The 13,226-nt window shown below is 54.1% G+C and overlaps 1 protein-coding gene across 1 annotated transcript; it reads left to right on the forward strand.

Moving 5' to 3' along the window:
* The first annotated feature begins 5,714 nt into the window (after positions 1–5,714).
* LOC148592926 (olfactory receptor 14A16-like) lies at positions 5,715–10,407 on the forward strand. Its single transcript, XM_088533049.1, has 2 exons — positions 5,715–5,751; positions 9,443–10,407. The coding sequence occupies exon 2, from the start codon at positions 9,448–9,450 to the stop codon at positions 10,405–10,407; it is 960 nt and encodes a 319-aa protein (XP_088389175.1). The 5' UTR covers positions 5,715–5,751; positions 9,443–9,447.
* The last annotated feature ends 2,819 nt before the right edge of the window (positions 10,408–13,226 follow it).

Consider the following 13,226-nt stretch of genomic DNA (forward strand, 5'->3'; position numbering starts at 1 on the left):
TATGAGGAGTGGCTGAGGGAGCTGGGGTTATTGAGTGTGGAAAAGAGGAGCCTCAGGGGAGACATTATTGCTCTGCACAACAACCTGAGAGGTGGTTGTAGTGAGGCAGGGTTGATCTATTCTCCTAATTAACAACCAATAAGACAAGAGGAAATGGCTCCATGTTGCACCAGGAGAGGCTCAGGTTAGATATTAGGAAAACTTTCCAGGTGGAAAGAGTGGTGAAGCATTTCAAGAGGCTGCCAAGGGAAGTGGTAGAATCACTGTCCCTGACAGCATTCAAGAAATGTGCAGTTAAGGCACTTTAGAGCTATGGTTTAGCAGGCATGGGGTTGAAGAGTTTACAGTTGGACTGAATGGTTTTGAAGATCTTTCCCAACATAGTGATTCTATGATTCTTTGATCTGGACGCTCCAAGGCCCGCATGAACCCCATGAGCTCTGTACTGAGGGCAGAAAACAGGTCCAGGCCACGCACAGTCGCATTGTGCTCAGCCAGGAGGTTCCCTTCTACACGAGGCTGGGGTTTCCCGTCATTTGGAGCTGCTCGTACCAACACAAGTGTCCCCATCACGGGCCTCCTTCTCCCCACAGGTGGGCCAGCAGGAGCTGCCCGCAGCAGTGCAGCGCAGCGGGAGCCCGGCTTCGTCCCACCAAAGGGACCGGCTGTCACCGCTGCCCGGCCCTCAGGGCTCACACACCTGTGAACACGGCATCGCACAGGTACAGAGCTGAGCGGCGGTGGAGGCCGAGCCTCTGCCTGAGTCCCCATGGGGCCGAGAAGCAGACGGGACCTGCTGGGAGACACCAGGAGGTCTCTGTGCCCGGCAGGCCGAGCGCTGCTCTGCACGGCAGCCTGCACGCACCCGCCTCGGGCTCTCCGAGGAGCTGCCTTTGCCCAAGGCTTGCCCATAGGCACGAGTCCTCTCCCCAGGCAGCCTTTGGGAGCAGGGCAGCAGCCACCTGCATGGCAGAGCCATCGTCAAGGGGTCAGAGGCTGCAGGAGGTTTCCAGTTGGAAATAATGGAGGGACAGAACAAGGACGGCAGTAAGGACAGCCTTTGTGGTGGCCTTCATTGCAGGTTGTGGAGGAGAAGGCCAGCGATGTGCCCTCCACAGTGCAAGAGCCGCAGCCCTCCACCAGCCTTGGAAGGCCTCAGGAAACGCCATCGCCCTCTCCACGGGAGCCAACACAGCCTGATGCCAACAGAGCTAGGATGGAGCTCGCTGTACCTGTGCCCCCACACGCACTGGCACGCATCATCCACCAAGACGCCCAGGCAAGATCATGGCAGCTCCAGAGCATAGAGTGGCGCCCCAGCACATCATCCTCTGCACCTCAGACAGGGCCTGATCCCTACAGTCATCGGGGACAATTCCAGTGCAGCATTCCTAGCTGGCCGAGCTGGCCTAGCGGACTAAGCTGCCCAAGTGGGCCAGTGAGAGTACGGACATCACGGACACGGCAGCAGCCCTTGGAGATCACGTGCCACCTCCAAGGAAGGCCAGTGCACGTGCATGAAGACAACACTGCACGCTACCTGGCTGTGCTCAGCATCAGAACAGAGCCGCTGGAGGAGCTGGAGAGGAGCTGCCTGCAGCGCACTGGACAGAGCTTGGCCCAGCTCCGAGAAGGAGCTTTTCCAATGAGGGAGCAGAAGCTGAGAGAGAGGCAGGACGAGCAGGAGGAGGGCCGTGGCAACCGTTTCTCCCTGACGCTGGCAGGATCACTCAATGCCAAACCCAAGGAGGTGAGTGCCAGGGAGTGCCGGGCCATGGGGGAGCCCTCCCGGTGCTGTGGCCAGCAGCTGTGCCGCGTCGTGCGGGACAGCCGGCTTGTCAAAGCACTGGCGGAGCCTCATGAGGCCTTTCCTCCCTTCACAAACCTCCCTCTCTCCTTCTAGCTCCTCGCCAGAAACTCCTTCTATGACCTCTGGAAACCAGAGATCACGCGAGTGGAGCTCCTCAAAGGCGCAAGCTGCAAGTGGGAGGTGCTGGAGCGGCTCTATGCTCATGCCCCAACCCGGGAGGCGCCGAGAGGCCTGGGAGCACTGCAGGAGGAGAGAGTAGAGGACACTGATGAGGAGGAGGAGGATGGGGAAGAGGAGGTGGAGGAAATGAACTCTTTGACCTGGGTCAGAGCCAGCCTCTGCAGCCCGGCTGTGGACCAGGAGACGGAGCACGAGAAGGTGCCCTGCTCGCCCCATGTCAGCACCACAGAGACTGTGAGCGAGGCACCTGGCCACGTGGAGGGCCTTGAGCCAGCAATGCCCAGGGGCGGTGAGCCAGGAGCACCTCGTTTGGCCAACAGCTTTCTGCACGCAGAGGACAGCGTGCCTGTCCCACCAGCAGCAAGTGCAGGAGCAGAACCAGAGGCCTCCCCGGCATCCAGCAACTTCATCCAGCATGCAGGGGAAAATGCTCCTCCGTCTCCATCACTTCCTCCAGAACCTGCACCAGAGGCCTCTCCTTCAGCTGAAAACCCTTGCGATGAGATGAGCAGCAGCCTGTCTCCCAAGGAAACCCTGCTGCAGGAAACAACAGCAGCAGCTTCTCCCCCAGCTGCAGGCCCTGCTGCCCAGGTGATCAAGCAGCATCTCCCCTGTCCTCACCATCCCCGGGAGCTGCCGTGGGAGCTGTGTGGGGGGTGCCCAGAGTTACCCCATTTCCTTGGAGCCCCCCTGCCCATGGCATCCCACTGTCACCCCCAGGCATTTACCCTCTGCCATGTCTCCATGGGGAGATGCCGGCTCCTCTCCGTTTCCAAGTGCCAAAGACACAGGGATGAAGTCTGCTCCAGCCCACGTCGCATTCAGCCCTGAGGCCTGGATGCCGAGCGAGGAGGGAAGAGGCAGCCCCAGCAGCAGCCCCCTCCACACCAGGGCACCAGCCCCCTTGTGCCACGCACGCCCCCGGCTGCCTTCCTTTCCCCCTGCCCAGCCCTCTGCTACGGCCCCACAACGAGCCTTGTCCCATTGCCGTGCCAGCCGCAGGTCCCTTCCGTTGGGACATGCAGCCATGGGCAGCCTCCTCTGATCCAAACCCTTTGCCGTTGTGCAACCTGGGGCACTGGGACCCTCAGCAGGGCCAGCTGATGGCTGACGGGTGCGTGTTCTTGCTCTGCCCATGCAGGTGGCCTTGGAGCCCCAAGAGGAGGAGGAGAAGCCCTCCTCCTGCAGCCCCACACCCGACGTCGAGGCAGGTACGTACCCGAGTGGAGAGCCCTGCTGGGGACAGTGGGCCTGTCCTGGCACAGGAGGTGGCACCGAGGCCGGCAGCAGGAAGAGCTCGGGAGTTGCTGTGCCGAGGACAGAACCCCTCGGGAAGCCCTTGGTGGCAGGGACAGGCAGGTGCAGACCTGCACCCGTGCAGCCCATTGCTCACAGCTCTGCTTCCCACCACAGGCATCGCTGCCCTCCCAGACGTTGCAGCTCCCCAGCGATGGCGCTCACGGCTCAGGACGGCGCTTCGAGCTCTGCGCAGAGCGTTCTGCTGCTGCTGCATCCCAGGACAGCGAGAGGAGCAGCGAGCGGATGCATGTTCCAGACAGGGGCCCTGAGATGGGGGCTGGAGCAGAGCCGAGAGACAGAGCAACAGACGCTGTGTCCTGAGGGCTACAGAGATGCTGCCCTGTTGTGTCCGATAGCACCCATGTACCCAGAGAAACCAAACTCGCCAGCATCGCCAGCAGCCATCGCCTGCTTCAAATAAACCCATTTGGTAGCTTTTTCACCCCTTGTCAGTTGGTGTCAGAAAATCTCCAGGGAGACAAGTGGGGCTGTGGGGCCATAAGGCCATGGGGTGACTCCTAACTCCACACTGGTCTTGGTGGTTGGGGTGGGTAGCAGACCCAGCAAACAAGGCTCCCTGTCACTGATACTGCTGGCACGCATCTGTGCTCTTGACAGTTTCTCAGAATGACCCCAGGGCTCTTGCAAGAGCAGCAGATTAGGTGAAACACCACCTGGGGAGTGTTCCTCAGAGGCAGAATTTTTCAGCTTTTCTACTGGGAATCTTGAGAAGAATGGAATCAAAGTCACCTTGTGCAGAGTGAGGACAGCTCGTCTGCCTGTCAGCCTTGATTCCAGTGTCATGTTCCCACATCTCTATGAACTCCACGACAATCATCCTAAATAAGTTCCCCTAAAAGGAACCCAACCCTTCCTAAGAGCAGACAAGTCCAGTTTCAAAACCTCAAATTTCCAACTTCTCTCCCTTTCTCAGGGCACTTGAGGGAGCTCTCCAAGCTCCACTTCTAGCCAAGATCATGCAGAGCTCTTTTTAGCTACCCATATACACTTTCCAAACCATTTTTTCATACTCTCAGTCTTGTAACAGCTGACAGGAAAATACTGGAATTAAAATTAGCACTTGGAGAGTCCTCGGGGTCTCTGAGGGAGGTGCCTGGGCCTGGCAGCTCTCACAGAAACCTCGGGAGACCAGAGGCCATCAGAGCTGCAGAGGGAGGCTGAGCAGAGAGGACGGGGGCACCTGCAATGGCACCAGCTGTCCAGGACTCCATGACCGCATCCCACACCAGTTCTTCTCAGTTCCACCTGAGAGATTACCTCTTCTACTCCACATGCTCCAGGATACATATCTGTATGTGTTGCACAGGCCGCTTGGGATATCTGGATGCAGATCCTGGCAAGAGCTGAGGAAGCTTCAGGCCTGAACCTCAGTGTCCATCAGGCAGCAGGCTCCAAGCTCCCTTTTGTTGGGGGGACATTCCTTCTGTCTCCTGCTAAAGCATTTGTGCCTGTTCTCCGAGGAGAACATGCTTGGACAGAAAGTCACAGACCTCTAATGTCTTTCAGTCCTACCTAGACCATAAAAGCAGATGGACCCATGAAGGAGAGAGACCCGGTTCAGACCCTGTAGGAAAAACTCACAAGATCCCTCCTGTTGGACAGGGAGGGGAATTACAACAGACAAAGAGCCTTGCAATCACAGATTATTAATGGTGCTGTTCTCGTTACACCACGCTCGCTCAGGCACTTGTTCATTTAGCAGCCTAAAAGGTCTTGCTGGACTCCCTGGTCCAATGGTACCTGGCCACAAGTTTCTGCTCCTTGTCCACATTCGCCAGAGAAGATCATGCTCACAGCGGCACAAATTCATGGTGCTAAGTGCTCCATCTCCCTCCTCTTGGTTAAGGAGCTGCCTTTCTCCAGGGCTGCAGAGCTCCGCAGGTGTCAGCCCCTCCACGGGGCACCCTCAGCAAACCCTCTCGTCCCCGCCGCTGCTGCTGGCCCCTCACTGCTCTGGCAGCAGCGACCTCAGCGCCAGCACCCGCCGTGAGCCTCCTGCTGGCCCAGCAGCTCCTCGGGCAGGGGGACCTCGCTCGCGCACAGCCCAGCGTGGGCTGCTGCCGCCGCGGGCTGCAGGGACACCAGGTTCCTCGGCAGAGCCGCCCCGGCCAGGAAGGGGCTGCTGACGTCACAACCAGCTGCGCGGCCTGGCCTATCAGGGGCTGCGGCAGCAGTGATGTCACCAGCCAACGCCCACGCGTCAGCACAGAGCCAGCCCTGCAGAGAGCAGGGGCCTCCCGGCATTGTCCCCGCAATGGCCTCCGTGTCCCTGCCCGCTGCTGAGACACCCCTGGCCTCACAGGCAGCGCCTGCTGCTGCCCCGGCAGCTCCGCGCACACAAGGGACCTCCCCGCGTGTCTGCACCAGACCCCGCTGCCGGCCGCGCTGCTGCTGGGACAGGAGCGGCCTCAGAGCCCGTCCCCAGCCATGGGCCAGCGCTGGCCTCGCAGCTGCTCTGCCAGCAGGGACCTCCCAAGGAACTGCCCAGCCAGGCGCCTCTTGCTGGCCTGCCAGGGACTCAGCAAAGAGCAGAGCTCACGGTCACCCTCACAGGCGTGTATGGACCTGCTAATGCCTGGTGCTGTCCAGCCAGGAGCACAGACAATGTGATTCCCCCTCTGAAGCAGGAGCAGTGCCATGTGCCTGCTGCTGGCCTTCCAGATGCTTACAAATATTGACTTGACCAACATCTGACCAGATGATCTCCAAATGTCCCTTGCAACCAGAGAAAGGCACCTTCTCTCACTCAAGCCCCCTTGAAGCTTGCTTATGAGCCAGCAATGTCCCCTTGCTGCCAAGAAGCCCAGTGGTCTTCTGGGGTGTAGTAGGAAGACTGTTGCCAGGAGGACAAGGGAGGTGATCCTGCCTCTCTACAGGTCACCTGGTAAGGTGACCACCTGGGGAGGCCACCCCTTGAGTCCTGTGTCCAGTGCTGGGCTCCCCAGTACAAGAGGGACATGAAGCTACTGGAGAGAGCCCTCATAGGTCTACAAAGTTGATCAGGGAGCTGGAGCATCCCTCCTATGAGGAGAAGGTGAGAGACCTGAGCCTGTTTCAGCCTGGAGAAGAGAAGGCTGAGAGGGGATCTTATCAGCATGTGCAAATACCTGAAGGGAGGATGCCAAGAGCAGAAGAGGATGGCCCAGACTCTTTTTAGTGGTGACTAGTGATGGCACAAGAGGCAACAGACACAAATCGAAGCACAGGACATTCTGCCTGAATTTGAGGAAAAGCATCTTGACTGTGAAGGTGACAGAGCACTGGCATGGGTTGCCCAGAAAGGTTGTGGAGTCTCCTTCTCTGCAGATATTCCAGACTTGCCTGGACAGGATCCTGTGCATTTTGCTGTAGGTGGCACTGCTTGATCAAGGCGATTGAACTAGATCATCTGCAAAGCTCCTTCCAACCTCAACCATTCTGTGATTCTATAAATGGTCTCCACTGGAATAGATCAGCTTTTTGAGTTGTAGGGATCTGCCTGTCCCTCAGCTTTATTGTGAGTGCTGCTCTAGTAGGACAGAAGGCATCCAGGGTCATTAGACATGACCAAGGAAATGCCTGCCCTTGCCTCCCACTGAAGCTCTATCTCCAGTGATTCCATTAGGACCTTTAGGCCAGGAGCTTGCAAGCAGACCATGTCCATGCCTTACCATGTCCTGGTAAGGGGGAATCCCACCTGCCATGTATTTGTGGAGTTCATGAGTTAGCTGAATCCTTCTCCAAACCTGGCGCTTCTGAACAGACATGTGGAACCCCAATAAGACATCTGAATAAGTCATCTGAATCATATATACACCATGTATCAACAAGATCCCTTCCTATCCCTGTCTGGGTGTCCTGCCTAGTTAAGAGATGTGAATCAGGACTTCCCGTGGGACATTTCTAACTTTGGTAGAAAATCATTGTCTGATGAAATAAACTGCAATGTTGGAATCTGTATCTCTGTAGTCTCTAGAGAAGGAAAACAGGTTACTCTACTTGATGGTACATATCCCAGAGGGAGGAATCCCAAGGGACAGAGTAATTCATGAATTCAGCTGGGCTGCAGCTCGTGGCAGCCTGTCAGCACTGCCCAGAGACAGCCGTGTGCAGGAGCAGCTCCTGTGCCAAGAGCAGCAGGGCTGTGGGCACTGCCTGCTGCTGCGGACAGGGGAGAAGAGAGGACAGAGAGGTGAAAGGCAGCGTGGAGTGGGAGGACAGAGGAGAGCTCATGGTGGGAGCAATCTGTGACATGGTAAGTCTCCGGCTGCAGGGTAATGCTACTGAGGTTTCTGGAGGGGTCTGCAGCACCCCTCCAGCTGATGATTTTTCTTTTTTTGAGGACTGTTCTCCCTGCTTCTACTTTGCATACGAGGAGATGCTTCAGAACAGATATTGCCTGTCCCATCACCACAAGGTCAGGGCATCATGGCTGCTTCTTCTGGAGCTGGTGCAAGACAGTGAAGGCAATGTGGGCACATAGGTTCTTCAGAGAACTGTTCTTCAGAGCAGTGTCCATGCGCCCCAAGGTGCTGTGTGCCCGGGGCAGTGATTCTGTGAGGATCAGCACTCAGCCTGCCAGGGCGCTGCAGGGAGAAGCTCTGGGTGGGTGGAGAGATCCCCCCTGGGCAGGTTCATTCTCCTGCTGAGAGGCTGCTGTGTGGGGTCAGGGCTGCTCACAGCTCAGCCTCACCCACACAACATATTTGGAAAGGACTTTTCAAGAGGACACTCTTGGGAAGCTTCTGTGAAAGGGAAGGGAATATCCAGAGGCTAGGATTTTGTTTTGTATCTTTGACAAGGCAGCAAATGAATGGGACATTTTAGGTTTAGATGCCTGAAGGAGAGTTCTGCAGTGCTGCTCTGAGGGATCAATAGGTCTGCGAGGACCCCAGAATATTCCTTCAACTGCCTTTTCACCTGTGGGCAGCAGCAATATCCCCTTTGCAGCTCTCCTCATTCTCATTGTGCTTAGTCTCACTCCACTCTCAACGGGAAGGGCTCCAGGGCATTTCTGACCTCCTCTGCAGTCAGATTTCCAGAACAGCAGAGCTGCCTCTCTCCTGCCATGTGCCCATTTCCCATTGCAAGGCACAGGGGCTGAGAACCACTGCCCTGGAAGTCCACACTGTCTAGGAAGTGCAACCTGGGGACGGTGCTGCTCTGTCTGTCTGTCTTCCCTTGGCAGCAGAGTCACAGTGTTTCTCCTCGTTTCCCTGCCTCTCCTTTCTGCTCTTGTCCTGGCAGTCAGCTGGGGCTTCAGCTACAAATTCAGATACTCACCCTGAGGTCCTGCCATGGAGGTGTCTAAAGAGGGGCAATGTGCCCAGGGTGCTGGGCAGCGTCATTGGAGGGGCTGCGAAGGGGTTGACTCTTCCTTTAGGAGACTCTGTGACTGTCTCTGTTGTCCTGGTGGGTTTGTGAGCTGCCCTGCATAAGTGGACTCAGTGCACAGAGTCTTTGCCATGTCAGTAGAAGTGTCCTGTTCTCTCCATCATGTATCCACCTTGACCTTAGAGGGAGAGCAGAGTCAAATGAGTGCTTTGAAACCAGTCTTCTATGATCTCAACAGAGTCCAGAGTTGTCTGCTGGGAACAAGGCAGATGGACTCAACAGCACTCCTTACTGTTCCCCAAGCAGCAGGGAGACCATTTCCCTTTCCAGTCTGCTTTATGTTCATGCTTGCAGCAATAAAGACAGCTGTCTTTATTTGCATGCCGATAAAGACATGCAAAGAACCTGACCAGATATGGTGACAGAATATAAAAATTTCCAAAATAAGTAATTCTAAAACAAAATGCTAAAACCCCTGCTGCACCCCAAACTCTTTGGAAGTGTTTGTGGGAATATTAAAAGACCCTTTGTCTTAAAGGTGGATGTCCTGTGGCATCAACTCCGAAAAGGAGAGATATCAAGAACCAGTCCTTTATACACATTGGCGTAGAGTAGCTCAGGCTCCGGCTCCTCCCAGAACACTCAGGTGGAACAGAGACTGAGGAGCTGACTGAAGGTGATAGTGAGAAGAAGGAATTGCTGAGAGTTGGGACGGGGTCAAGAAGCATTTCTATGAAAAATGGAAAGTTTATTTGAGAGAAAATTCCTCTAAGCTATTATTGCCTTTTCTTCCCTACACAGTTTTCCTGAGCCCAATAGAACAGATGTCCAACAGCAGCTCCCTCAACGAGTTCCTCCTCCTGCCATTCACAGACACGCGGGAGCTGCAGCTCTTGCACTTCTCGCTTTTCCTGGCCATCTACCTGGCTGCCCTCCTGGCCAACGGCCTCATCATCACAGCCGTAGCCTGTGACCACCACCTCCACACCCCCATGTACTTCTTCCTCCTCAACCTCTCCCTCCTCGACCTTGGCTTCATCTCCACCACTGTCCCCAAATCCATGAGTAATTCCCTTTGGAACATCAGGGACATTTCATACATGGAATGTGCTGCTCAGGTCTTTTTCTTCCTTTTTTCAGTATCAGCGGAGTATTGTCTCCTCACTGTCATGGCCTATGACCGCTACGTTGCCATCTGCAGACCCCTGCACTATGGGACCCTCATGGACAGCAGAGCTTGTGTCAAAATGGCAGCAGCTGCCTGGGCCAGTGGCTTTCTCTATGCTTTCCTGCACACCGGGAACACATTTTCCCTACCCCTCTGCCAAGGCAATGTGGTGGAGCAGTTCTTCTGTGAGATCCCCCAGATCCTCAAGCTCTCCTGCTCAGATTCCTACCTCAGAGAAGTTGGGCTTCTGGTGGTTAGTGCCTGTTTATGCTTTGGGTGTTTCACTTTCATTGTGGTGTCCTACGTGCAGATCTTCACTGCTGTGCTGAGGATCCCATCAGAGCAGGGCCGGCACAAAGCCTTTTCCATGTGCCTCCCACACCTGACCGTGGTCTCCCTGTTTGTCAGCACTGCATTTTTTGCCTACCTGAAGCCCCCCTCCATCTCCTTGCCATCTCTGGATCTGGTGTTGGCTGTGCTGTACTCGGTGGTGCCTCCAGCATTGAACCCCCTCATCTACAGCATGAGGAACAAGGAGCTCAAGGATGCCATTAGGAAAGTGATTTCATGGACCTTTTTAAGCAGTGGTAGTTTTTCCACATCTCTCCACAAATGACTCTTTCTGTATCCTGTAACTGGATTGAGCATTGTTTCTTCATGTTATTTTTATTATGGCTTTTACTAGTGATAATAATTGTTATCGTCTTCCTACACAACTACTTGTATTCTTTCCCCCTCTTACGGTGTCTGTTCTGTCTCACCTGATACCCTCAGTTGTGTTGAATGCTGGACAAGGACTGGCTCCCTAACAGTATGTCTGTAATAAAGTAATTTCTATCAGTACAGTGCGTGAAAGCTGGGCTTTTCCTCCAAAGCTGGTGTCAAGAGTAGGCCCAAGGACTTGCACCCCTCAAGGACCTGCTGCACAGGATTCTGCTTGGGTTCAGCAACACAGAGCTTAGAATCAGGTAATGATCTTTCAGAGACCAAGGGCTGGTTTGACAATTCACCCATCAGACTCCAAGGATAGTGGAGACACTGAATGGTCATGGATTTACACATGCACAGCTCTCCTACGTATTAAGGCACAGTGTCAGACGGCTGTTCTCATGGAGGGGCAGCTGGAGGTGTCAGGAGAGCACAGAGATCCTCCTGGGACTGCATATGCCTGGGATGGCCTGTGAGTAGAGCCTCATAAAGGGAGGTCCTCAAGGATGGAGTTTCTTAGAGGTAAAGCACTGGGTATTCGCAGGCAAAAGAGGACTCTGCAGTCTCAGGAGAGGCAGTGAGGACTCAACTGTTAGAAAGAAGGGAGAACGGAGAGCCCTCTGGGTCATCATCTATCAAACACCAGGGGCAGGATGCATAGGCACAACTGGACACAACAAGCACCCTTGGAAATGCTCTGCAGTCCAGCTGCCCTGGACTGTGCAGTCATCTGCAGTCCCCCGGAGGGATTAGAGGTCATGATACCCATTTGGTTGGGTCTGACTCCTACCCCCGGTCACAGGGGCAGTGAAATGTCACCCTTAGCCATTTTATTCCCCCCTCTCCCAGCTCCATATCCTTCCCAGCTCTGGATCCCTCTGTACTGGCCATTTGGTACTCAGTGGTGCCTCCAGCACTGAACCCCCTTGTCTACACCATGAGAAACAAGAAGCTCAAGGAGGCACCGAGGAAACTTCCTCAATGGGTACAATGTCAGTGCCAAAATCTGTCCTGTGTGCAGTCACTTGTCATTCCCATGTACCTGGCATGAAACATGTGCCCTTCATTTCTTTCTTTCTCAATGTTTACTCTTACCTGCCTGATAAAATAATAATAAATAATTATTTTAAATACAATACAACAATACAGCAGGAACAAAAGGAGGACTAGGGAAAATACACGCCTGCTGCTAAATGGGCCTAGAGACCTGGTGAGACAGGACACAGAAAAGGCCGACTTTGCCTCAGGCTTAAATGCTAAGAGTGACCCTCAGGAATGCTAGGCCCCGGAGACCATGGAGAAATGGAGAAAGAAAGACTTTCCCTTGCTGGAGGAGGATCTGAGTAGGGCTCACTTCAGCAAACTGGACACCCACAAAACCATGGGCTCTGAGGGGACTCTCTTCCACTGTTCAGTGCCCACGTCTAACAGAGCTCCATGAACTGGGGAAATTGAGTCCCTCCAGTTACACTGCTTGCGGCTCTGGCCCTTGGCAAGTGACCTTCACACATCAGAGACTCTCTGAGCACCACCTGATAGATGCAAAAAGGGGCTCACATTGGAATGCTGCATTTATGACACTGCATCTCGCACTGCTTTCATGCCTCCTGACGTTTAGCTTGCTTCCCTTTACCCCTTCTCTGTTTGTCACACTGCACCATTGCATGTGTCACGATCACATCTCAAAGTGCACAAGTGGCAATTTCTCCTCTGGTGTTATTCCTGTGTTTCACACCTCAGACAACTTTTCACCTGTGACCTGCATGGTCAAAGTGACGAATGGGAATAGAAGAAGCTGAGCGCAAGGAAGGACCTTGCTCTACCTTGCTTGGTCTTGTTACAGGCATTGCCTGGTTCAGGCTGGGCTGCTTTTTCTTGGAGAGCAGCAAGAGAAAAAGAGAAAAGGCATATTTCCCTTCTTTTTAAAGTCATTAGGCAATAATTTGCATACTGCTTGTAATGCACACTTGCTACTCAGGGCCATTAGGGCCAGGGGCTTGGGGCATGCAAAGGAGCACGATAAGAAGAGCACCGGCACAGCTCTGGGGCAGATGGGGCGATGGAAAGAACCAGACGCCACTGGAAAGAATGGTCTTCTTTCACTGTTAAAATTAAGGCAGTTCAGAATGATACCTTTAACAAAATAAGCTTATTACACACTGGTGTAAGCATCAGACAAAATAAGCAAGGCAGTGCACCTAGCCATGAGTATATGAGAAAGAGAATATTAATTAAAAGATACATCACCAATTGCCTAAATATGTCATCATCATCCAGATCTGCATTCGCTGGGGAGTCCCTGTTGCAGCAAGGATTTGGAGAACATTCCCAGCAACCGGGAGGTCTTACGTAGTGCATCCACCCGTGAGGTCTCAAAAATCATGGCAAGAGTGTCCATCATTTATACAGCCAAATCAGCAAATCATGATAACTTGCATTTTCTTTGTGAGGAGTAACATCTGATGTGGCATACTTTCCCTATCATGTGCGATGGGGATCTGCTCAGAGCCCAGGACTTGGATGGGAGGGTTCCCTTCAAGGTCAAAAACAGCTGCACGAGAGCTTAAAAAAGCTACAGTTTAACAAGCCTCCGTGCAAGCTGGCATGAGCAGTTCTACAGGTGAGTGTTGTGCGCTGCAAAGGCAGTGCCGTATTCATCTCTAAGTCAACCCCGACTTGGGCCTGTCGTTCAGGCTTTGGCACTTCAGTTCCTCACGTTCCACTCTG

This window comes from Tinamus guttatus, unplaced genomic scaffold, assembly GCF_059628265.1.
Source record: "Tinamus guttatus ecotype Peru unplaced genomic scaffold, ASM5962826v1 Tinamus_guttatus_pri_ptg000477l, whole genome shotgun sequence".
Classification (NCBI taxonomy): domain Eukaryota; kingdom Metazoa; phylum Chordata; class Aves; order Tinamiformes; family Tinamidae; genus Tinamus; species Tinamus guttatus.

Coding starts and splice junctions, on each gene's coding strand:
- LOC148592926 (XM_088533049.1), top strand. CDS start 9,448: ATGTCCAACAGCAGCTCCCTCAACGAGTTCCTCCTCCTGCCATTCACA.